This window comes from Oncorhynchus masou, chromosome 7 (genome assembly GCF_036934945.1).
Source record: "Oncorhynchus masou masou isolate Uvic2021 chromosome 7, UVic_Omas_1.1, whole genome shotgun sequence".
Lineage (NCBI taxonomy): Eukaryota > Metazoa > Chordata > Actinopteri > Salmoniformes > Salmonidae > Oncorhynchus > Oncorhynchus masou.
In genome coordinates, this window is record NC_088218.1 from 10,754,581 (window position 1) to 10,781,108 (window position 26,528).

General features: G+C 45.7%; 1 protein-coding gene across 2 annotated transcripts; it reads right to left on the reverse strand.

Annotated features, from left to right (window-relative positions):
• Positions 1–439: 439 nt before the first annotated feature.
• On the reverse strand, positions 440–26,100 carry LOC135543251 (glycerol-3-phosphate dehydrogenase, mitochondrial-like). 2 transcript variants are annotated; one of them, XM_064970387.1, is made up of 18 exons: positions 26,006–26,100; positions 23,624–23,736; positions 21,573–21,581; positions 20,530–20,701; positions 20,017–20,141; positions 19,633–19,730; positions 14,920–15,083; positions 12,540–12,704; positions 12,312–12,456; positions 10,371–10,564; positions 9,819–9,953; positions 9,193–9,368; positions 7,960–8,091; positions 7,634–7,792; positions 6,326–6,438; positions 4,397–4,475; positions 4,161–4,259; positions 440–3,204 (listed from the first exon to the last, which is right to left on the reverse strand). In XM_064970387.1, exons 2-18 carry the CDS (start codon positions 23,723–23,725, stop codon positions 3,079–3,081), a joined length of 2,193 nt encoding a protein of 730 aa, XP_064826459.1. In that variant the 5' UTR covers positions 23,726–23,736; positions 26,006–26,100; the 3' UTR covers positions 440–3,078. The 2 variants fall into 2 exon arrangements, with proteins under 2 accessions (XP_064826459.1, XP_064826460.1); XM_064970388.1 differs by lacking the exon at positions 21,573–21,581.
• Between the last annotated feature and the right edge of the window lie 428 nt (positions 26,101–26,528).

The following is a 26,528-nucleotide window of genomic DNA, read 5'->3' on the forward strand; positions in this document are numbered from 1 at the left end:
CTATCCGTCCTTAATGCAGGATCATCTAGACTCCATGTGCTTCACTCTGACCAGTCTCTTCCATACATGTAGCTTCATAGTGGTGCTAGTAACAGGTGTCATCTCACGTATATACAGTTCTGTATGCTGACTGCTCATCAGAACCTGCTTCATGGAAGGCTGCCATATGAATAGATTTAGTGCAAGTGTCTTGGGTTTGTTTGTTACAGTTCCGTGGTTATAATGTAGGTACTAATTACCTCAGTTCAATGTGTAGTACACCTCAGTCTGAGTACAGTTCAACATGCAGCCGTTTTCTGTATTGTGTTGATTTATACTACTAAGTTCCCTTATGGGAGAATTATCATGCAAAGCTTGTTATGCTCACAAATCTGAATGGCGGTAAGCGGGATTGTAAAAAGAAACAGGGTTTGCCGTGAAAACACACACGAAAACAAAGTTGTTGTTAGCAACCAGATACATTTAATTACATAATTGCAGTGTGTCTTGGAAAAGCTTTTGAGATCGACTTACAGTGTTTATTGAAAAAAATAGGACTATGAATCTCTTTCAATCTGGATAAGGCTGGAATTTCATCCAAGCAGACACAAGCAAACATAGACAAAGTTGGCCCTGGCTGTCAAGGCATTGTACTGAAAACTCCCATGTGGCAAAATACTGATACACATGGTTGGATTCAGTTACAGTAAGAGTACACAGCGGAAGCCTCTAGAATGATTCTCTCAGCCTTTTTAGACAAAACAAGAACACACGCAAATTGTATTACAAACATGCCAACAACACCAATATTAAGAACCAGTCAGAACACTATCAAAAAATGTGATGTTCCTTTTATCCATTCGTAAAATACAAATTCTTTAAAAATACGTTTTAGAATATGTATCTTTACATGCTTTTTAATAACTGCAACATTAAGACAGTTCAAATATGTAAAATATAGAGGAATGAGTTGGAATAGGTTCAATTCATATGACGTCATACCGTGTTTGAAAGCAAGGCACAGATCATACATTCCCCTTCAACTGCTTCCCTCTATAAAACCGCAAATAATCAGCAGAACTGCAAGTATCAACTTAGTAATAGTACAAATACTGTACAAGCTCAGGTGCCACTGCAGACAGATACAGACAGTGAAGAGACATTTCCAAGCTCAGGTGCCACTGCAGACAGATACAGACAGTGAAGAGACATTTCCAAGCTCAGGTGCCACTGCAGACAGATTAGACAGTGAAGAGACATTTCTATACAATACTGAAAAAGGCACAACTTGTAACTTTCTGCAAAGGTAAAGGTGGTCACCTCCAGTTTACAAACAAATGCAGCGGCAGCACATTTGACTGGAAATGAAAGTTCCAGATTGTTCCGTTAATCCTCTCAGCATTAGACGTACATCATCACCACTCATACCTCTAGCTATCTTATCTTAAGTTCTTTGAATGATGGAAGGAGTAAATAACATTATAATGAATAAATATCTTTAATTAAAAAATATATATAATGATGTAGCAATAACAGTAGTAAAAAATCATTCATTCTGCCATGATTTAAAAAACAGTAAGGATAAAGATGGAGTCAGTTACTTAAGGTGCATCAGACAGACCAGTGGATGCTAGCTAGCAGACAGCAGATAAAGAAACGTCGTTGTCACCGGTGTGCCAGGAAAAAAGCCTTATTATAAACCAGGTAGTTTGGTCCTGTGTGCTGATTAGCCAAAACAGCATTTCAGACAATATACCAACGGTATGACACAAAAATCCTTGTTCACTGTTCTATTTTTGTTGGTAACTTATATTTGCACCAGTTTATAAAGCAGTAAGGCACCTCAGGGGTTGTGGTATATGGCCAATATAGCACAGCTAAGGGCTGTATCCAGGCACTCCACTTCGCGTCGTGCCAAACAGCCCTAAGCAGTGGTATACTGGCCATTATAAACTGGGTGGTTCAAGCCCTGAATGCTGATTGGCTGACAGTCGTGGCTGACAGTCGTGGTATATCACGGGTATGACAAAACTTTTATTTCTACTGCTCTAATTAAGTTGGTAACCAGTTTATAATAGCAGTAAGGCACCTCTGAGGTTTGTGATATATGGTCAATATACCACGGCTAACTAAGGGCTGTATACAGGCACTTCGCATTGCGTCGTGCATAAGAACAGCCCTTATCCGTGGTATATTGGCCATATACCACACCCCTCTCGGGCCTTATTGCTTAAATATACAGTGTGACTGCGGCGAGGAACAGTGATGTAAAGTAACATGCTGAAGTCAAAAATTAAGACGTGAAAACGTTAAGCTCGAGTGTGAATAAACTGCATGGTACTGTAATGCCGGCTGTCCCTAACGAGGAGGAATCAGGCACAACCAGGCAGAACTGGCTCTTGTATTGGAGAAAGGGCATAAGAACCACATCCAAAGTACAGCTCCAGTGAAATGTGGACATCCATGAGACACCGATAACAAAAATAAGACGGAATAATATAACAATAAACTATATTACAAAGCCATATAAGGCGAAGCATTGATAAGATTATAGACCGTATGAACGGTGAGTTACAGCTTTATGTCAGAGGCACTGATTGTCAAACCCATTGACTTTGTAGTAGTGAGAATCCAGTGTGATGGAAAACTGGCCAGATAGTCCCTGTTTCCCTCCATGAAAATATCAATACAAAGAATTATTATAAAAAATGTCTAACATCAAACTACATTTTATATTTTAGTCATTTAGCAGATTCTCTTATCCAGAGCGATTTACAGGAGCCATTAGGGTTCAGTCCTTGTTCAAGGACACACTGACCTTCCAGTTACTGGCCCAACGCTTTCAACCACCAGGCTACCTGCTGCCCCAATCTAGCCTCAACTTCACAATAAAACACTCAGGGTTGACACATACTCACCTAGATTAAATTAGGATACAAATCTAGTTTGTACTCTTGTTGTTTACAATATCATCCCTTTCATCATTGTCATTCTTAGCACCACAGCTCTGGTTAGTGTGGTGGTGTGGTGGTAATGTGTGGTGGTACGGTGTGATGGTACGGTGTGGTGGTGTGTGTGTGTGGTGCGGATGGGCTCCCCTCACACCCCTCCTCCACTGCGGTCCACAGTCACAGGTCCCCTCAGATCCAGGCTCTCCTCAGCTGTCTTCATCAGGATGGCCAACCTGCTGTCAGACACCTGGCCCTTCTTCACAGCACTCATCAGCTGGGAGCAGGGAACAGGGGAATATAGAGGATGAGGAAACTGTGGCATAGTTGTGGATGTAATGCAAGATATCAAATTAATGCAACGAGATACGCTGTATGTATGTATGTATGTATGTATGTATGTATGTATGTGTGTATGTATGTGTGTGTGTGTGTGTGTTAGAGACAGGGATAGAGATACATTATAATGCTGGAGCATGTTCTGATCTAAGCTCCAGGGGTGGTCAGGCTGTGTCTGGACAGAGTACTCATACTACTGACACTTGTGGTAGTAGTACACTGGTTTTACAGTACCCCAAACCATTCTGGGATTCTTACTTGACCATGGAGAGTCATCTCCTGTCAACAGTTCTTGTAATAAAGGTATTCTCTGGTCCTCAGCATTATACTTCCTAATTGATCACATGATGACTACTAACGACCTGGAAGTACTGTAGCTCTCTGTCACCCTCATTACCTGGAGTCATTGTCATACGTTTCAGACTGTAATGATCTGAATCTGGTCAGCAGAGAACATACTCCCAGTTAGGCTTTCACACCTACAGCTCCCTTCATAGGAGGGTCTGTCATGCCTTGCCACTCGCACAAGAGAAAAAACACCCAGCGAACAGAACATGAAGATCCCCTATTCTCCATTAATTACAATGTTGGAATCATGTAAAACTAATGTGAGCATCTACTTGTTCTGTAGCCGAGTGTTAGTGTGTGTGTCTGTCTGTGTGTGTGTGTCTGAGGGGTAATTGATCCTTCTCCCTGAGGAGTCTATTATCATGTTCTCCAGCCTGGTCTGTTTGTTCAGCTTCTCATGGTAAAGAGAGAGAGAGAGAAAGAGAGCAGAGATGGGAGAGGGGGCAGATATTGACCATGGGCCTGAGAATTAATGAGTCCTCTTATCAGTGGAGGGAGGAGAGACCATATGTGAAGATGCGTGCACACACACACACACACACCTACCTGTAAAAACTCGTTCAGCTCCACCTGTCCATTCTTGTTGAGGTCCACTTCGTTGAGGATTTCATGGAGAGCGTTCTCATCAATTTGGACACTGATGTTCTGGGAGGGGGAGAGAGACCAGCAAGGCAAAATATCAGGAAATGAGCCACAGCTCAATGGCCTTTGCACACAGTTTACATGAGCCCTGTCAGCACTCATGGATAAAGATTCCAAAGAGAGTTGTGAAAGTTTCTCACCTGTAAGACCCTCTGAACGTCCACTGTGGTGATGAAGCCTTTACTGTCTTTGTCAAACTTGTGGAACCGGTTTGTGTACCTGTCAATCAAAACAGAGCTATTAACGCAATCTGCATCTCATATCGTGGCAACATCTCAAGGGGAGTGATTTAAGAAGGTCAGGTGGGATGGAGCAACTGACCAGATTGAACCCTTGGTATATCAGGGGTCCAACTCAATCCAGTCAGTTTCTTCCTTAGAACACGTGTCAAACAAGGCCCGCGGGCCGAATCCGGCCTGCGACACATTTCTATCCGGCCTGCGCAATGATTTGTGTTGTCAATTCATTTTGTTCCGCTTTCGTACAGCTGCAATACGCTGCAATATAAGTCACACGGACCCAGACATGAGCCAGCCAGTGCGCTGTAACATGTCATCACTAATGGCACTGACCAAGTCTTCTACCGGACCGAAAGTTTAAACGTGTTGTAGGTTAAATGTCCATGCCAAGTTTGGGTTCCAACGAGTCATTGCTGTAGCCTACAGGAAATGTCATCTTGATCGTCAAAAAGTTATAACAAAGGATTCAGAAGTGGGTATACTGAACGTTACTACTAAAGGATTCAGAAGTTGGTTTACTGAACGTTACGACTAAAGGACAATAGGACACACAAGCGAGTATAAAGTAATAAACAGTTGAGTAATCTACTTTATGAAATCACAGCCTGATGCGCTCACATCTGTGAATTCAACATCAATTGCATTGCTTTCGTTCCGTTTACTGTGCGCAGCAGAGGTGTACAGACACATAACACAGTCCTAGCTAGGCTCCAAACATTTTGCAGTCTGGCTTCGTTTTTTTAAAGCTCGACAATGAATAACCAAAACTAAACCTGCGACAAAACTACATGCAAAGGAGGAACATGTAGACCTATTACAGCGTGGCGGCAGAATTTGGGGTGAACTGTTGCAACTTCTCAAGGGATATATTCCCTGTTGGACTGTGATGTTATGCCTTTCATACAGTAGACTCCTGGTATGTCTCACCCTAACACAAGGCCATTGTGTTCCAGAACTGTTGCTTGTATAAAGATCTGTTGTGTAAACAATATGATTGTATGATCACCTCCCACTATATAAGAACATTTAAGCATTTATTCTTTGAGTTCTTCCCTGACTGCGATCAGAGACAGATCTACCTTGCTGCTGCTCGTATGCATTAAATATTTGTATTTTATACATTAAACAGTCTCTGTCTTAATCTTTGGATTGAGCCTAGGCTGACTACTCATCTACAAGACATGTTGAGTGCACCATAAAGCAATGCTGCATTCAACCGCACCAGTGATCCATGCCGTGCAACAAAAATGTAACAATGTTTTTAAGTTTAAATGTTACAACAACCTAGCTACATTTATGTCATTGTTGTTATTAAAAACGTTTTGATTAGGGACGCAGCATATTATGCACATTCACAAGCATAGCAGCAAAGGCTGGACAAATATTAGAGCTCTTCTTTTGTTTTAATTTGTTAAAAATGCTATATACAGCATCCTATGTACATCAGTGGGCATTGTAAAGGGTCATATTTTAATAAAACAATGGCTAGTTTGGATCAGTTGTATGCACACATTTTTTGTAAAAAAACAACAACACATAACTGGCTATGTATGGCCCGCCAATTCATTGTGTTTTTTCAATATGGCCCTGTGCTGATTGAGTTTTACACCCCTGCCTTAGAGATTAGAGTAGACAGGAAGTAGAGTAAAGTAGACCAGAAGTAGAGAGTAAAGTAGACCATAAGTAGAGAGTAAAGTAGACCAGAAGTAGAGAGTAAAGTAGACCAGAAGTAGAGAGTACAGTAGACCAGAAGTAGAGAGTAAAGTAGACCAGAAGTAGAGAGTAAAGTAGACCAGAAGTAGAGCGTAAAGTAGACAGGAAGTAGAGTACTTTGCCACTTCCTGTGTGTCCAGTGTGATCTCTGTGGTCCCGGTCAGCTGCTCAGAGCGGGACCTGTAGCCCATCTCAAGGTACAGGAACTTCTTAGCAGCTTCCAGCTCCTCCTAAACAAACCATGGTAGTGAAGATAAATTACACTACGTGACCAATAGTATGTGGATACCTGCTCATCGAACATCTCATTCCAAAATCATGGGCATTAATATGGAGTTGGTCCCCCTTTTACTGCTATAACAGCCTCCACTCTTCTGGGAAGGCGTTCCACTGTATTAGAACACTGCTATGGGGACTTGCTTCCATTCAGCCACAAGAACATTATTGAGGTCGGGCACTGATGTTGGGCGATAAGGCCTGGCTCGCAGTCGGAGTTCAAATTCATCCCTAAGGTGTTCGATGGAGTTGAGGTCAGGTTTCTATGTAGGCCAGTCAAGTTCTTCCACACTAATCTCATCAAACCTTTTCTGTATGGACCTTGCATTGTATACAGGGGCATTGTCATGCTGAAACATATATATACAGTGTACATTAATCCTAACTAATTTAAGTAATAATTAATGAAGAGGGATCATAGCTAAATGTAACAACAACTTAAGTAAAAGGAACTCAAGCATCTTGTGATAAACCTGTAAAGAGCAGGACAACAGGAATAGCAGAACTGGGGGAAGGCGCACACACACACACACACACACACACACACACACACACACACACACACACACACACACACACACACACACACACACACACACACACACACACACACACACACACACACACACACACACACACACACACACACACACACACACACACACACACACACACACACACACACACACACACACACACACACACACACACACACACACACACACACACACAGCCCCCTGGAGAGGGAAATCCAGGAAGGGCGTAGATCCTACTATTATACTCTGACCTAACAACAGTTCCATGGCTCCTACAAGCTGACTAGCAGCACATGGATTTAGGGTTGGTCCTATTCAATCAAAACATTATTATTAGTCCACTGAGTGAGAATGTACTGTAGTCACTGAATCATTAAAACAATGGTTGGATTAAAACAGGTCCTAAGCCTTTCCTGGACAGGAAATACAGGGGCAATAATTCATCTTTGAGTTAAAAATGGATATTAAGGCAAGTTGTTCTTTTTAAAAGGTAAAAAGTATTTGGTTGTTTGTATATGTTATTGTAAAGGTGTTGTAAAAGAGTTGCTGTAACACTGCCAGACAGTCATTTGAACTACAGTCTAGTAGACAGGAACAACAGTTTGTGACGTACCGTCCTCTTTTTGTCGCTCCAGTCCAGCATCTTGCCCATGATGTCTACGATGCGTGGCAGAGCCTCATCAGCAGCCTGCACGTTGAGGAAACCCAGCCGTGTGCGCCGGGCGATCACATCGATGGCCGTACAGGCATATTCCTTAACAGCATACCTCACCTGGAAGGAGGGTGGGGGGGTGTGTGTTTCAATTGGTTAGATAATAGAATGTAATAGTCTATGGTCATGATGTGTGTGTGTGTGTGCATCAGGAGAACATAAACATGCAGTCTTTTACAGATCTGATGCAGTATCCTGTAGTAGTCTCAACAGAACACATATTGTACCTCACTCTCAATGTAAGGGAATTCAGAGACCAGTCTATTCCCTACGATGGGCCACCTCTTCCCAGTGACGCGCGCCATCTTGGCCACGTCGAATGCTTTCCCCCCGTACGTTGCTGCCAGGTGCTGGGCAACCTGTGGAATGATGGGAAACAGGCCACTATTCAATCAAAACAGCAATCCTTGTTTAAGGTTTTACCATGACAAAATGATATTGCTCTTGTGTTGTGAGAGGACATTGTGTGGGTGTCATATAATCAACGAAACAAGGTTTAGAGTGACACTTTTTGATTTAAGCCCAGTTAATGGTTTTGTTTGAATATGCCCCATGAAGACCTAAGGGCAGAAACATTGTTATAAATACATCACCTGGGGACATAAGCAGCAGTGTTAGGCGTTTTCCTTTCTGTTTCCCATGAGTTTGAATATGACTCACAGCGTTTTGCCAAAGACAGTATTGAGAGAGTATTGTGAAACGCAGCAGGTAGCTGTTCAAAGGCAACTCCTTATGGTTCGATACGATCTTTCAGCAGACAGCTCCAATGTTTTGGATATGCTGAGGTGGGTGATGGGTAGATACAGTTATGTCTATGATTTATCTTGCGTTTGGACCAAACAAGGGGTTATTGCTATTCAGATGGTTGGCTTAGCTCTCTCACCAAAAGGTCAAATGCTGTCAAAATATGAGCACTGACCTTTTGGAATATTCTAGAAAACACCCTAATGGTGTGGAAGGCTTTCTCTAATGAGAAGTTAACATAGATAGGAAGCGGAGCGCTTTCCTACCTGGTACAAATGACTTCTAAAACCTTGAAAGGGAAGTATACTGGTCTGGACTAGAGCCCTCAAACTCAACTCTGGACCGCAAAGCCAGTTCCACTGCATTGTTCCCCTCTAATCAGGGACTGATGTTGACCTGGGACACCAGGTGTGTGCAATTAATGATCAGATAGAATAGAAAACCAGCAGGCTCTGGACCTCGTGGGTAAGAGTTGATTAGCCCTGGTCGAGAGCCTTGGATCAATCTCCTGTGTACTGCTTGAGAGAGTGTCTTGTAACGCGACATCATCTCAACATTTTCAACCCTCATCCAACCGTTAACCAATGTTAAATGTTCTGATATATGACATACAGTGCCTGTGTAACCATAGTGCAACTGACAATGCCTAAGGGAGTATTACAGATCCAAGATGGTGGCTAAAAGACAGAATGTCTATGGGAAGGGTCTGTCCCCACCTCATTCTCCAGGCCGTAGTCCTGCACCAGTCGGATGTACAAGGTGGGGCTCCAGTCTTGGCCCCCCTCCAGCACCAGGCCCACTGTCTTACTGGGCCCGCCCCCCAGCCTGTGGGCTGCAACCGCGGCGTCCAGGGTCTCCTCTGCCATGGAGCGGTACGTTGTCCACTTCCCACCTGGGGTGATGGGATCATCCACATGTTACACACACATACGCACACATACACATACGATAGGGGGGCAGGTAGCTTAGCGGTTAGTGAGTTGGGCCAGTAACCGAAAGGTCGCTAGTTCAAACCCCTGAGCAGACAAGGTGAAACATCTGTCAATGTGCTCTTGAGCAGGGCACTTAACCCTATTTGCTGAGGGTCACTCAGGAGGCGTTGGGACATGCAAAAACACATTTCCAATTCACACATGCATATAATACACACAAACCCAAACGCCCACCAGATGATCATTATTATTAGATACAGGGCCAGACAGAATACAGGACAGGACCTATCCAATTTGAGCAGGAAAAGGTCTATAGGCTAAGAGCCATTGACGGCCACGAACGACCTCGAAACTACTACAGCTGTATAGCACGTCATCAGGTTACCACTTGTTTTAGAGTAGGTACTGACCTGCAATGGTGACCAGACCGCTGTCGCTGACGTTGACTATGTGGTTCCTGCAGATGGACTGGGTGTCTTTAGAGTTGGGGTCAGTGACCAGAGGACGGATACCACTCCACGCTGCCAGGACATCTCCTCTCCTCACTGAGGACCACCGGGCGAGGACAGAGTCAGTATTACACACATTAAATCAGATGACCATATCACATCTTATCACAGGTCCTAGAACCAGTCAGAGAACACAGGGAATCTCATCTGCATGTGATGACAGAGATCATTACCTGAGGCACAGAGGCATCAGACAGGTGTTACATCTAATGGCAAAACCATATCAAGCTAAACAATCAGAAAATCAAGCCTGTAGTGTCTCCAGCATTTAAAACAATTACTAGCTACTATGCTGTTCCAAAGTCAACGTTACGTACCCTCTACGGCAGAGGTAGTTTGGGGGTTACGTACCCTCTACGGCAGAGGTAGTTTGGGGGTTACGTACCCTCTACATCAGAGGTAGTTTGGGGGTTACGTACCCTCTACGGCAGAGGTAGTTTGGGGGTTACGTACCCTCTACATCAGGGCTGAGGTAGTTGCGGACTTCGTTCAGGATGAAGTTGATGTCTTCCTCCCTGGGTATGGGGTGGGCGGTGATGTCAGTGGGCGTGTCCGTCGTCCCGGCTATGGTCATCTTCTCCCAGGGCAGGAAGAAGATGACACGGCCGTCACTGGTTGCCGGGTCCAGGAGACCCATGTTGTCAGGACTACAAGAACAGGGCAGAGGGAGGAGGGGCTATGGAAATGACAACTACATTTAGGAAGACCTGGTTGGTCAGCGCTGCTGAATTGAAATTCCCTCATTAAAAATAAATTACAATTTTCAATTCACGAGTTGAATTTCAATTCATGACCTAAATTTACCTGGTGTGAAGGTGTGACAATGTGGCGCTGTCCCTGGTGTGAAGTAGTGACAGTGTGGTGCTATCCCTGGTGTGAAGTAGTGACAGTGTGGTGCTGTCCCTGGTGTGAAGTAGTGACAGTGTGGTGCTGTCCCTGGTGGGAAGGTGAGACAGTGTGGTGCTATCCCTGGTGTGAAGTAGTGACAGTGTGGTGCTGTCCCTGGTGTGACCGTGTGGTGCTGTCCCTGGTGTGACCGTGTGGTGCTGTCCCTGGTGGGAAGGTGAGACAGTGTGGTGCTGTCCCTGGTGTGAAGTAGTGACAGTGTGGTGCTGTCCCTGGTGTGAAGGTTGTACTGTGTGGTACTGTCCCTGGTGTGAAGGTGTGACCGTGTGGTGCTGTCCCTGGTGTGAAGGTGTGACCGTGTGGTGCTGTCCCTGGTGTGAAGGTGTGGTGCTGTCCCTGGTGTGAAGGTGTGGTGCTGTCCCTGGTGTGAAGGTGTGGTGCTGTCCCTGGTGTGAAGGTGTGGTGCTGTCCCTGGTGTGAAGGTGTGGTGCTGTCCCTGGTGTGAAGTGTGGTGCTGTCCCTGGTGTGACCGTGTGGTGCTGTCCCTGGTGTGACCGTGTGGTGCTGTCCCTGGTGTGACCCTGTCCCTGGTGTGAAGGTGTGACAGTGTGGTGCTGTCCCTGGTGTGAAGGTGTGACAGTGTGGTGCTGTCCCTGGTGTGACCGTGTGGTGCTGTCCCTGGTGTGACCGTGTGGTGCTGTCCCTGGTGTGACCGTGTGGTGCTGTCCCTGGTGTGACCGTGTGGTGCCATCCCTGGTGTGAAGGTGTGACAGTGTGGTGCCGTCCCTGGTGTGAAGGTGTGGTGCTGTCCCTGTGGTGCTGTCCTGTCCCTGGTGTGAAGGTGTGACAGTGTGGTGCCATCCCTGGTGTGAAGGTGTGACAGTGTGGTGCTGTCCCTGGTGTGACCGTGTGGTGCTGTCCCTGGTGTGAAGGTGTGACCGTGTGGTGCCATCCCTGGTGTGAAGGTGTGACAGTGTGGTGCTGTCCCTGGTGTGACCATGTGGTGCTGTCCCTGGTGTGAAGGTGTGACAGTGTGGTGCCGTCCCTGGTGTGAAGGTGTGATAGTGTGGTGCTGTCCCTGGTGTGACCAGGTGTGATAGTGTGGTGCTGTCCCTGGTGTGAAGGTGTGACCGTGTGGTGCCGTCCCTGGTGTGAAGGTGTGACAGTGTGGTGCTGTCCCTGGTGTGACCGTGTGGTGCTGTCCCTGGTGTGAAGGTGTGACCGTGTGGTGCCGTCCCTGGTGTGAAGGTGTGACCGTGTGGTGCCGTCCCTGGTGTGAAGGTGTGACAGTGTGGTGCCGTGTCCCTGGTGTGACCGTGTGGTGCCGTCCCTGGTGTCCCTGGTGTGAAGGTGTGACCGTGTGGTGCCGTCCCTGGTGTGAAGGTGTGACCGTGTGGTGCCGTCCCTGGTGTGAAGGTGTGACCGTGTGGTGCTGTCCCTGGTGTGAAGGTGTGACCGTGTGGTGCCATCCCTGGTGGGAAGGTGTGACAGTGTGGTGCCATCCCTGGTGTGAAGGTGTGACAGTGTGGTGCTGTCCCTGTACTGTACCTGTAATAACCAGGGATAACTATGTGAACCCCAGCACTGGGCTGGCAGATGTTAGTGTTTTTCCCGTCGTCCATCTTCCTCAGAGAGTCCGTGAACGGTCCCGTGGCGTTAATGACACATTTGGCTCTGACGTCAAATTCATTTCCTGTGAGAGATCATAACTGTTTCAGTCAAAAACCACTGTCATACTGTGTCTTCGTGTGTGTGTGCACATACAAGTGTGAGTACCTGTGATAACGTCCCTGCAGCGCGCCCCACAGACCTTCTCCTTGCCCGTCCCTGCGTCTGTTTTCTTCAGCAGGTGGACCACCTCTGTGTAGTTAGCGATGGCAGCACCATGTCTGGCTGCTGTCAGGGCGATCGCCAGGTTCATACGAGCATCGTTGTGCTGTCCTGTAGCGGGAGGGGGGGTGAAGGGTGAGAAACGATAGGAGGGGGTCGATGAGAAATAGAAACAAAGGAGGAAGATTTCCTTAGAGGTGCTCTATGCGGAATTGTTCCGCCATTTCCTGGTTGTGAAAAATTCGTAAAAGTCAGCCTAATTCCAGTTTATGTGCCAAAACAAGCAGTTATAGTGTAGAGAATCATTGTACCATCTAAACCGCTGTGAAATATATTTTCCATAAACAAAAATATAGTATTTTCAGCTGTTTGAAGCTGGTGTACAAAACCCAAAGTAGAAAGACGCAAAAACTAAACTTAAGAATAGAAGCATAGAAATAGCACACACATAACAGATCTACCGCTTCTTAGACTTTCTTTCAATGAGAATTACAGATCTATAACTCACATTTCTATGTGCATTTGGTCAGGTTGCCCAAAAAGTTAAATATTGCATCTTTAAGAATTTGGAATGGAGCTTTGAAGTGCAGTGTGGCTGTGGTGTATCTAATGTGTGGGAATCCCTTGCAGGGGCATTTGGTTCATTGCTGCCGTCAAGGCCCGGTCATAAGCCATGCCTGCTGGTGCTACTCAAATCACTAGTCAGAGAGCTTGTGGGATGGGACAGACAGCCAGGGCTGGGCTGGGCAGTGCTGGCTTGGGGTGGGCTGACGTGGGGCTGGGGTGTGCTTGGCTGGGCTGATGCCTCACATTAGGCAGCAGAAGGTTTGACTGGAGACCCTGTCGTTAACCCAAAATATGATACGTCGAACAAACCAGTTCATGGTTGCTTGCTGAAAAAAAATGCAATTACACACTTGTGCAGAATGAATTAGTAAGAATGAGGACTCCTGTGTGTGTGTGTGTGTGTGTGTGTGTGTGTGTGTGTGTGTGTGTGTGTGTGTGTGTGTGTGTGTGTGTGTGTTGGACCACACTGGTCTCCTGGGAAATGAGTGACGCTGGTGAAGTCTAAGATCCCACCCGGCAGGGTGAGGAACAGGAGGAGACAGAGCAGTCTGGCAGTCAGACCACGGTACTGCTCTCCTCTTCTCTGAGCCGCAGTAGCAGAGAAGGTCAGCTTTTGAAATGTCACGGCCGTGATTGTTCCAGACAGAATAATTGGAGAGAAAAGACCCCCTCAGCCTCCTGGGGGGGAGGGGTACAAACCAACCCAACAATGCTGCTTCAACCCAACACAAAACACCTCCGAATATTCTCTCTGTTTGCTGTAGGACAGTCAGCACACCCAGAGACAATACACACACAAACATGCTGCCTGGAAGAAATGTTAAGTTACAAATATGTTCTGCACATTTCAAATGAGCAATAAACAAAACGCATTAAAATAAACAAAATGCATTAAAATAAAATGCATTAAAATAAACAAAATGCTAAAAAAATATCAGCATGCCTCACTCTTCCTTAGAAAGTCAAGTGAGTAAATGTGATGAACTGTTGCTCAGGTATCTGGCCTGGTATATTATCCCCCTCAGAGAAGAGGTTGTCTTTCCACTCTTGGAGAGACCTAGTAGAATCTAAATGTAGACTGACTGATTCAGATAGCCTTCAGACACAGAGTTGGCTGTTGTTGGTTTGAAAAAGAGAGGCCTCCAGTCAACTAATGGGACATTCTGTGCACAGAGTACACCCAGATAGAGCCGGAACATCTGATTGGTTGTCTCTGTGCCAATCCAGGCCACGCACACACTACACAGCCTTGGCCCAAGGCACATAGAGAGCACAAGCTGCTCGCAGACGCATTGGTTCAGGCATCAATGGACATGTGAGATCTGATGGCCACTGGCTGCCTTGTTCTTGTCTTGTTGTTGACTTGGGTCACATTTAATCACACCCACACTAAAGAAAAAATATTTTGTTACTGTTGGGAAAAAGGCAGTATTTTTATAAACATGAGTTTTGTTTTGTTTAATAACAGTGTGAATTCTTAATGTATGGCAAACTGGCCCTCGACATAGCCCACTTTGCAAACAGAAGAAAAGCATCTTGATAAATGAGACGGTTATTACCATCCTATCGGAGTATTACTGACTGAAGTGTTGGTATGTCCAACAACACTTATACATCTTAGTCATTTAGCAGAAACACTGTTATCCAGAGAGACTTACAGTGAGTGTAACACATTTTGGACCAGTTCCCCGGATCCAGACTAAACCTACTCTTGGACTAAAAAGCCCTTTCAATGAAGATAATAATGAGAAATACTCACCATCATAGTAGACGATGGCTCCCACCAGCTTGTCTTTCTTCAGCATGGGGAAGAGTTCCAGAGCCTTGTTCTTACTGAGGACATAACTGCTCTTCAGACACTGGCCTCCAGCTACCAGGTCGTACATCTTTATACCAGCCCAGTAGTATGGCAGCTGCCACCATCTATAAACAGATAGTACAGTACAACATCTTTCTACCAGTCCAGTAGTTCATCTAAGACGGTGCCGAAGGGGATGGCTGACGTTTTACATGCCCATAACCAATTGTGCTATTTGGTTCATTTTTTTGCGTTGTTTGTACCTTATTATTTAACTTATTATGTACATAATGCTACCGTCTCTTATGACCGAAAATATCTTCTGGATATCAGAACTGGGATTACTCACCATGAACTGGAAGAAGCTTTTTCCTGTAACGAGTCTGACGAGAAAGATTTACTGCTCTCCTGGGAACAGGCCCAGATCCTCTTCATTTGCATGAAGAAAAGATGGAGGAAAAGATGACGCAGATCAGGCTGCCTTTTGAGAATCCGTAGGTGAGCGAGTGAACTCCCACTGCCATCAATTCTACTTGCTAATATGCAATAATTGGAAAGTAAAATTGATGACCTACGATTACGAATATCCTACCAAACGGACATTAAGAACTGTAATATCTTATGTTTCAACGAGTCGTAGCTGAACAACGACGCGGATAATACAGAGCTGGAGGGATTTTCAATGCACTGGCAGAACAGAGACGCTACGTCTGGTAAGACGAAGGGTGGGGGTGTGTGTCTTTTTGTCAATAACAGCTGGTGCGCAATGTCTAATATTAAAGATGTTTCAAGGTATTGCTCACCTGTGGTAGAGTACCTTATGATAAGCTGTAGACCTATCAAGAGAGTTCTCATCTATATTATTCGTAGCCGTTTATTTACTACCACAGATCGATGCTGGCACTAAGAGCACACTCAACCAACTCTATAAGGCCATAAGCAAATAAGAAAATGCTCAGCCAGAAGCGGCGCTCCTAGTGGACTTTGATGCAGGCAAACTTAAATCAGTTTTACCAAATTTTTACCAGCATGTCACATGTGCAACCAGAGGGGAAAAAAAACTCTAGACCACATTTACTCCACACACAGAGATACGTACAAAGCTCTCCCCACCCTCCAGTTGGCAAATCTGACCATAATTAAAACCTCCTGATTCCTGCTTACAAGCAAAAACTAAAGGAGGAAGTACCAGTGACTCGCTCAATACGGAAGTGGTCAGATGATGCGGATGCTACACTGTTTTGCTAGCACAGACTGGAATATTTTCCAGGATTCATCCATTGGCAATGGGGAGTGTACCACCTTCGTCATCAGCTTCATCAATAAGTGCATCGATGACGACATACCCACAGTGATCGTACGTACATATCCTAACCAGAAGCCATGGATTACAGGCAACATCCGCATCGAGCTAAAGGCTAGAGCCGCCACTTTCAAGGAGCGCGACACTAATCCGGATGCCAATAAGAAATCCCGCTATGCCCTCAGATAAACCATCAAACAAGCAAAGTGTCAATACCGGATTAAGATTGAATCCTACTACACCGGCTCTGACGCTCGTCGAATGTAGCAAGGCTTGAAAACTATTACAGACTACAAAGGGAAACCCAGACACAAGCTGTCCAGTGACGCAAGCCTACCAGATGAGCTAAATGCCTTGTATGCACGCTTCGAGGCAAGCAACACTGAAGCATGCACGAGAGCACCAGCTGATTTGGATGACTGTGTGATAACACTCTCGGTAGCCAATGTGAGGAAGACCTTTAAACAGGTCAACATTCACAAAGCCGCAGGGACAGATGGATTACCAGGACTTGTACTCAATGCATGCGCGGACCAACTGGCATGTGTCTTCACTGACATTTTCAACCTCTCCCTGACTGAGTCTGTAATACCTACATGTTTCATGCAGACCACCCTAGTCCCTGTGCCAACGGAAGTGAAGGTAACCTGCCTAAATAATTACCGTCCCATAGCACTCATGTCGGTAGCCATGAAGTGCTTTGAAAGGCTGGTCATGACTCACATCAACAGCATCCTCCTGGATACCCTAGACCCACTCCAATTTGCATACCACCCCAACAGATCCACAGATGGCGCAATCTCAATCGCACTCCACACTGTCCTTTCCCACCTGGACAAAAGGAACACATATGTGAGAATGCTGTTCATTGACTACAGCTCAGCGTTCAACACCATAGTGCCCACGAAGCTCTTCACTAAGTTAAGGACCCTGGGACTAAACACCTCCCTCTGCAACTGGATCCTGGACTTCCTGACTACAGGAAAAGGCGGGCCAAACAGGCCCCCATTAACATCAACGGGGCTGTAGTGGAGCGGGTCAAGAGTTTCAAGTTCCTTGGTGTCCACATCACCAACGATCTATCATGGTCCATGAGGGTACGACAAAACCTATGCAGTCCCCCTCAGGAGACTGAAAATGAAAAGATTTGGCATGGGTCACCAGATCCTCAAAACGTTCTACAGCTGCAATATCGAGAGCATCCTGACCGGTTGCATCACCGCCTGGTGTGGCAGCTGCTCCACATCTGACCGTAAGGTGCTGCAGAGGGTGGTGCGTACGGCCCGGTATATCACTGGGGCCAAACTTCCTGCAATCCAGGACCTCTATAAGCTCCACATCTGACCGTAAGGTGCTGCAGAGGGTGGTGCGTACGGGGCCCTTCCTGGGACCTATATCACTGGGGCCAAACTTCCTGCAATCCAGGACCTCTATAAGCTCCACATCTGACCGTAAGGTGCTGCAGAGGGTGGTGCGAACGGCCCGGTATATCACTGGGGCCAAACTTCCTGCAATCCAGGACCTCTATAAGCTCCACATCTGACCGTAAGGTGCTGCAGAGGGTGGTGCGATATCACTGGGGCCAAACTTCCTGCGGACCTCTATAAGCTCCACATCTGACCGTAAGTATATCACTGGGGCCAAACTTCCTGCAATCCAGGACCTCTATAAGCTCCACATCTGACCGTAAGGTGCTGCAGAGGGTGGTGCGTGCCCGGTATATCACTGGGGCCAAACTTCCTGCAATCCAGGACCTCTATATCCACATCTGACCGGGTGCTGCAAACTTCCTGCAATCCAGGACCTCTATAAGCTCCACATCTGACCGTAAGGTGCTGCAGAGGGTGGTGCGTACGGCCCGGTATATCACTGGGGCCAAACTTCCTGCAATCCAGGACCTCTATAAGCTCCACATCTGACCGTAAGGTGCTGCAGAGGGTGGTGCGTACGGCCCGGTATATCACTGGGGCCAAACTTCCTGCAATCCAGGACCTCTATAAGCTCCACATCTGACCGTAAGGTGCTGCAGAGGGTGGTGCGAACGGCCCGGTATATCACTGGGGCCAAACTTCCTGCAATCCAGGACCTCTATAAGCTCCACATCTGACCGTAAGGTGCTGCAGAGGGTGGTGCGTACGGCCCGGTATATCACTGGGGCCAAACTTCCTGCAATCCAGGACCTCTATAAGCTCCACATCTGACCGTAAGGTGCTGCAGAGGGTGGTGCGCAGAGGGTGGTGCGTACGGCCCGGTACGGCCAAACTTCCTGGGACCTCTATATATCACTGGGGCCAAACTTCCTGCAATCCAGGACCTCTATAAGCTCCACATCTGACCGTAAGGTGCTGCAGAGGGTGGTGCGAACGGCCCGGTATATCACTGGGGCCAAACTTCCTGCAATCCAGGACCTCTATAATAGGCGGTGTCAGACGAAAGCCCATAAAACAGTCAGATACTCCAATCACCCAAGTCTTAGACTGTTTTCTCTGCTACCGCACGGCAAGGGGTACCAAAGCGCCAAATCTAGGACCAAAAGTCTCCTTAACAGCTTCTACCCCCAAGTCATAAGACTGCTGAAAAATTAATCGAATGGCCACCGAACTATTACATTGACACCCCTTTCCCCCCCATTTGTTTTGTACACTGCTGCTACTCGCTGTTTATTATCTATGCATAGTCACTTCACCCCTACCTACATGTACAAATGACTTCTGTAACCACGCACACTGACTCGGTATTGGTACCTCCTTGATATAGCCTCGTTATTGTTAATTTATTGTGTTACTTTTTACTTTAGTTTATTTGGTGAATATTTGTTTTAACTCTTCTTGAACTGCACTGTTGGTTTGTAAGTAAGCTTGTAAGTAAGGGCTTGTAAGTAAGGGCTTGTAAGTAAGGGCTTGTAAGTAAGCATTACACAGTAAGGTCTACACTTGTTTTCAGGGCATGTGACAAATAAAGTTTGATTTGATTTAGGACGGCAGCTGCCACCATCTATAAACAGACAGTACAACATCTTTATACCAGCCCAGTAGACAGAGTACATTCAGCCATTGCATTTATATGTTCGTCATTTAGCAGATGCTCTTATCCAGAGTGACTTAAAGTCAGTGACCATTCGAGGTGACCATTTGAGGTGACCATTTGAGGTGACCATTCGAGGGTAACCATTAGAAGTAACCACTAGAGGTAACATGTAAATACACCTGGTATAACTAGCTGTCTGTTATACAGAATGGCCATCTAGCTTGTATACGATTGAACATTTTAAAATGTGTATACATGTTGTAAACAACCACCACACACTCAGAACATTTTCAGTTGACAGGGTATAACACTCATTCTACTAACTGTGTGGACTCGTGTCTTACTTGTAAACAGGGAGCATGATGGGTAGTGGGGCAGACAGATGCGGGGCGATGTCTAGCAGGTTGGAGCGCTCGTGGAGAGCCTCTTTCACCATCATGTACTGAGAACAAGGGAAAGAGGGGTTCAGAGGTCAGTAAAATGGGTGGATAACATCTAACACATAACACAGTACTTGTTGGTAGAAGAGTAGGAGTATACCCGTAGCAGTCACACAATAGCAGAGCAAGGAAGGATTATGGGAAACACCTAGTGCCCTACAACCCTCTGAATCTTCCAACCTCTCAATCTCTTTTCAATGATAAAATGTCCACAAAGGGGGAAAACAAAGCAATGTGATCCCAAAGGGAACCAACTGTCAGGCAGCATCGGAAACACGGGCCGTTTACCTGTTCGTAATCTAACTTCATGATGGCCTTTTGGAGGTATCGTACTCCCCCGTGGATGAGCTTGGTGCTCCGGCTGCTGGTCCCCGATGAGAAATCATTCCTCTCCACCAGGGCAGTCTTGAGGTCTAGGAGAGCAGAGACAAATCAAGACAAGACCGGGATTTAGACCGTCTGAAATATCACCCTATTTCCTATATGGCACACTACTTTAAACCAGGGCTCATAGGGTTCTGGTCAAAGGTAGTGCACTATATAGGGAATAGGGTGCCATTTCAGATGCACCCTCAGAGTCAGAGTTATTCAGGAGGCATTTGGTAGGTTATGACTTCCATGTGCTTCTCCTGTCGTGTAATATGCATGAAGGGAAAATGGCAAGGCATGCATATTGCATTGAGGGCCTCATAATATTGAGAGAAGAATAGCCTCGACTCTCCTGCACATTGACTGAAATTGAAATGTAATTGACCCCAACCAAAAAGGTTTTCCAAAATGGTGCAGCTCATGGGGACTCACTGCGTGTGACAGCGTCTAAGGCACATCCGGAGCCCGTGGCCCCTCCCCCTACGACAAGGACGTCAAACTCCTCGGTGTCTTGCAGGGTGGAGAGCTGAGCCTGTCTGGTTGGGAGCTCATCTTTAAACGGCTGCTTTAACTCCCCCTCCGCCGCTACGTACGCCAGCCGTGCCTGGACAACATGCAGTACAGGCACAGTTACATCTGTTTTTGTGAAGGCATTGTCTTTTGTGACAGATTTGGCTCTGGGTTCAGAGATTAGTGAAAGCATAAAGTGATGTCTTAAATCCTGGATAATCTCCTCTGGGATAGATGTGTCTACATTGTCACGACCATAGATATCGATGGTCACAACAACATCGGGTACCCATATCGGTAAGGGTTGTACCCACAATCCTATTCATACAGAAAGACCCCTGCTTGCAGTACTTAGATAATAACAATGATTCCTGGTGTCTGATTTGCAAAAGCACAAAAGAACTCAGGGAAAATAGAACAAAGTCAAATCAAGTCTGTTCTGAACTCAAGGATCATGGGGACAAGCAAGTTAAGGATGGCTGTCGTAATGAAACATTTTATTCATTTTCTATTTAGCATTTTATTCTCTAAATGATTACATCGAGCTGCTGCGATGCCACTTGGTCCATTTGACTTGCAAATCTGTGAATGAAACCCGGGCATTTGTAATTTAGGGTCGTAACAGCAAACAAGATCAAATAATTAGTATCTATTTCCATGGACGTGCATATTTAAAACACCCACAGACAATTAAGTGGCATTCTGCCCTGCAATCACGTTGAGTACATGGAGTCAGTGAGACAGTGGATGTCATGCAAATGTCCAATCGCCCACCGCCAGAAAACAGAAAAACGTTCAAGCTGAAAGAGAGAAAGAGATTGTGCCCTTGTCACAGAGGAGACCAAACAGACATATTTATCCAATTAGCAGTAAAGCTCCAGGGTTAGTTAGTGATGGCCTCTGTCGTCCGCATGCCTGATTGCAGATTATTATCATTTTTTCGGAGGCGTTTCACTTTTGCTTACCCATTTATTCTTGTTTGGGAGGAAGGTGAGGGGGACGAGATGTTATACCAGGATACAGAAATAAAAGTTCACATTAGGACAAAGGGTCACACAAAGGGTCAGATGCTTTAGACAAGTGACCTGGTATGTCACTAGTAATAACAGACCATTAAAATAGAAGATATACTGTAAGACGTATTTATATCTGTGGCGCTGACTAGGTTCAAAGGTCAAGAGATGCACCCGTTTCTCTCTTTCTAACGTTACCCACGTGACTCCTTGGCTATTTCAATCCCTGGTCTACAGTGATGCAGTGGTCACCTGGTCTCAGATCGGTTTGTGCTGTCAATATAGTCATTATCATGTCAAACATGTTCGGCACAAACAGATCTGGGACCAGTCTAATGCTTTTTCACACAGCAGTTGCCCTATTAAATAATTTCAAGTGATGCATCGCCATGGAAACATCATGGAGGTGTATTTTGTCCAGTTCCCTGGAGTTTCAGACGCTGTGTTATATGATCCACATGAGCTTCATCAGATTTGAATAAATGAAAAAGAATGAAATAAAATCAGGACTCCCATTCCTCCGCAGTGTTTTTTTGTTTGTTTGTCACCAAAATAGTGCTGATTATTTCACTGTACTAAACAAACATCAAAAGTCATGTTCCCTTCTTTTTTTAACACAAATGAAACAAGGAATAAGAACTTCTCACGTCACATAGCTAAAGTCCATCTTACCACCTCATAAGGCAGTTTATGGTAAGTTGCGACAGAAAGTAAGCTATTTTATGATCAGGGTTGGTCCCATTGACTGTCTTCATATTCAGGTCAACTTCACTCTACACAGCTAAAGTCCCATTGAAGGTCTTCATATTCAGGTCAACTTCACTCTACACAGCTAAAGTCCCATTGACTGTCTTCATATTCAGGTCAACTTCACTCTACACAGCTAAAGTCCCATTGAAGGTCTTCATATTCAGGTCAACTTCATAAAGTCCCATTGACTGTCTTCATATTCAGGTCAACTTCACTCTACACAGCTAAAGTCCCATTGACTGTCTTCATATTCAGGTCAACTTCACTCTACACAGCTAAAGTCCCATTGACTGTCTTCATATTCAGGTCAACTTCACTCTACACAGCTAAAGTCCCATTGACTGTCTTCATATTCAGGTCAACTTCACTCTACACAGCTAAAGTCCCATTGACTGTCTTCATATTCAGGTCAACTTCACTCTACACAGCTAAAGTCCCATTGACTGTCTTCATATTCAGGTCAACTTCACTCTACACAGCTAAAGTCCCATTGACTGTCTTCATATTCAGGTCAACTTCACTCTACACAGCTGTCCTATCTGAGCAGCATAGTCTTGAATAATAGTGGAACACATTCCTCAGTCTAGATAAGACATGCCCAGATGCATGTTGACATTTATTGTCATGAATCTTGTCCTGGAGGCAGAACTGAGCCATTTCCACAAGACAGGCCAGCTGGAATGTCAAAATTGGCTATATTGTAAAAATGCATGAAAATAAAAATGTGCTTTCTGGTCTTAATTTAAGGTTAGGGTTAGGCATCAGGGTTAGCAGTGTGGTTAGTGTTAGGCATTAGCAGTGTGGTTAAGGTTATGGTTAAGGTGTGTGCCAGCTAGTGACCACTCTGCAGAGCTGCCTACAGTACATTAGTCATCCCAATAAATGCCAACCTGCTGCCCAGATGGGCGTTCCCTATAGACTCCCAGGAGCCTGCCCTGCCATTGGCAGATGCTCTCCGAGCATTCACTAGTAGACTCCCAGGAGCCTGCCCTGCCATTGGCAGATGCTCTCCCACTCTCATTACTATCTATAACCTGCTGCAGAGGGACTCTGAGGTGTAATTTACAGGTCCTGACTTTAGAAACAGACTACCACAACCTTGGCAACATAAAGATGAGATTAGAAAATGTTATTGTCCTCAATGCAGCATGCAAACTCAAAATCCATACAAGTATCAGAAAAACAAGTTTACAAAACACAAGCAGATTGTGTGAAATGCAACCCACTACATCATCTCAATGTCCCAGGCCTACCTGTGTCTTTCTGTATTCTGACAGTTGTGATAGGCCCAGAAGAGCAGCAGCCGCCCCGGTCCCGATGATAGCTGTCCCTTTCAAGGCCTTCCGGAACGCCATTGATGCTGTTCCTGCAGCACAACACACAGCAGTGGACTGAGTTAGACACACTGGGTTATATTGCAATGACATGACAGGTGATCATGTGGAGAGGGCGTGACAGGAGGGCAAGGAGCCAATCGGCTAAGGCCAGGTGCTGAGGGACATGGGGTTCACAGGCAGAAGTAGTGGAGGAGAGTGTGGGAGCCCTGGGAGTGTCTGTGTGAGACACTTGGATGACAGCTGACTTTTCTTTAACATTCTTACTTGTCTGACAGTTAAATAAAAGGTTCAAAAAAAGAATTAACTAGGCAAGTCAGTTAATACAATGACGGCCTACTCCAGCCAACCCCTAACCCGGACGACGCTGGGCCAACCCCTAACCCGGACGACGCTGGGCCAACCCCTAACCCGGACGACGCTGGGCCAAACCCTAACCCGGACGATGCTGGGCCAACCCCTAACCCGGACGACGCTGGGCCAAGCCCTAACGACGCTGGGCCAACCCCTAACCCGGACGCGCTGGGCCAACCCGGACCCGCTGGGCCAACCCTAACGACGCTGGGCCAAACCCTAACCCGGACGACGCTGGGCCAAACCCTAACCCGGACGACGCTGGGCCAACCCCTAACCCGGACGACGCTGGGCCAAGCCCTAACGACGCTGGGCCAACCCCTAACCCGGACGACGCTGGGCCAACCCCTAACCCGGACGACGCTGGGCCAACCCCTAACCCAGACGACGCTGGGCCAACCCCTAACCCGGACGACGCTGGGCCAACCCCTAACCCGGACGACGCTGGGCCAAACCCTAACCCGGACGACGCTGGGCCAATTGTGCACCGCCCCATGGGACTCCCAATCACAGCCGGTTGTGATACAGCCTGGAATCGAACCAGGGTCTGTAGTGACGCCTCTAGCACTGAGATGTAGGGCCTTAGACTACTGCGCCCCTCGGGAGTTAAGACGACACCTGGTTCACCCACTCAGGTGCTGTGACCATGGCCACTTTCTCTCCATCATTCTGACAATCTGCTTAAAAGACACCTTTTTTTCAATATATTCTAATCTACAACTGAGCCAACATCATACTGGTGTGTGCATGCACACCAGCAGCTCTTGTTTCACTAGGCCAGAGGTAATGATTTCCCTCATAAAATGAGGAGAATTTAAAAAATATCTGTCATTTTCTTATCTGTCATGAATGTAGGTAGGCAAATCCTTTTGGATGAGACAAGCTGCGTTCTGTGTTTATTACCTGCGTAGTATGTGTTCATCAGATGGATCATAAAATCAAATATATGATAATAAGAAAAAAGTACATGTAGTATGACATCGTCGTGTTGATCCAGTGAATGTGTTAGAGTGCGGCCGGTAGCCTACAGTACTAGTTAGAGTTACCCCAGTAACCGGAAGATTAAGCAAAGCGCTCTGTACTACTAGGGCTGACCCGTAAAACAACACATTTCACTGCACCTATCCAGTTTTCGTGAAAATAAAACATATTTTTGTATTATTTGTTTTTATTATTATTAATACTCAGCATGATTCAGTATAGGGGAAATTAATGGGGAGGGGTCTTACAGCCCAGCCCACGCAGAGAGACAAGTACATTATTGGTTTCAGAATGGCATTACTTCCTGGTGACACATCTCCAACGTAACACACCAGGGCCAAATCCCACATGACAGCAGCCGTTTACTCAACTGACTGACAGAAAATGAAGAAATAACGCAGGGAACCACATGAAGAAGAGACATGATCACGCGAGATACAGACGCCACCATCCACATTACATACAGTAAATCCCTCTAAGACAACGTTTTAGCTTGAGACTTGTTGTTAATGACAACAAATACACATGCATGAACAGTGACAGCAACTCATTTGAAGGTTCCGAGTCTTTACACAAAAACGACAACGTGAAATTAGAGGACAAACTAACTTAGCATTTGTTCCAATTTGTATACGTTACATAACATTTAAAAAAGTCAATCCATCCCCATTTCGGTGATAGTGGTTATCCAATGCAAATGCAACAGGAAGGAAATAAGTCTATTTCACAGTGTTTTTATTCTATAGAACGGTGTAAAATAAAACAGAATGCCGTATCATCATCCTAACATAAACATAACAGAAAACGTTGAAGGTGCACTGGTGAGAGGGTTCTAGCGATACGTACAATGCCGCATTGACGTTCGCCATGATATTGTCTGGCTCGCTGCCAGTCGCTCAACTTTTCATATTATCAATATAACAATAAAGAAAGGGCACAAATATTTATTCTAAATCGTTCACTTACTGATTTTCTATGTTCAATTGATGATAACGCCAGGAGAACGGTGATACAACTCTGACAGCCAGGAGAACCAGGAAGCAAAGATTAGTTGACTGACATATGGGTAGACCAATGGGATTACACAATTATCCAATCAGGTTGGAGAGGGCGTTGCTATAATAATGAGGTAAGTGAAGGGCAAAAATGCACAACGTTTCCTCAGGAATCCCCATCCTCAATAGTGCGGGGTCACTATGGTGCCACAAGTGTCACCAGCCCTAGTCATTATTTTACATGATTGTTGTTTAGTATCTTCGTACATACCTCTATATTTGGCGTAGGCTGCTGTAAATGCAACAATGCATATCATTAAGTTAGTTGTGAATTGAGGTGAGATTGTTATTTGTTTTTTGCAATGCTTTCATCAGGCATTTCGCCAACCCATATGCGTTCATGTGTATTATTATGTGATGTTTTTTTATCATTCTTGTATGAGGATGTCAAAAAAATAACATTCTATTCTATTCTATTAGATTCTGTACGCTAT

Excerpts from the sequence above, each read along its gene's own strand:
- LOC135543251 (XM_064970387.1), bottom strand. The coding sequence starts at position 23,725 with ATGGCGTTCCGGAAGGCCTTGAAAGGGACAGCTATCATCGGGACCGGG. Across the intron at positions 19,731-20,016 it reads TGAAGTTAGATTACGAACAG|TACATGATGGTGAAAGAGGC; the intron begins GTAAACGGCCCG and ends CCTTGTTCTCAG. Across the intron at positions 7,793-7,959 it reads TCCCTTACATTGAGAGTGAG|GTGAGGTATGCTGTTAAGGA; the intron begins GTACAATATGTG and ends CCCTCCTTCCAG.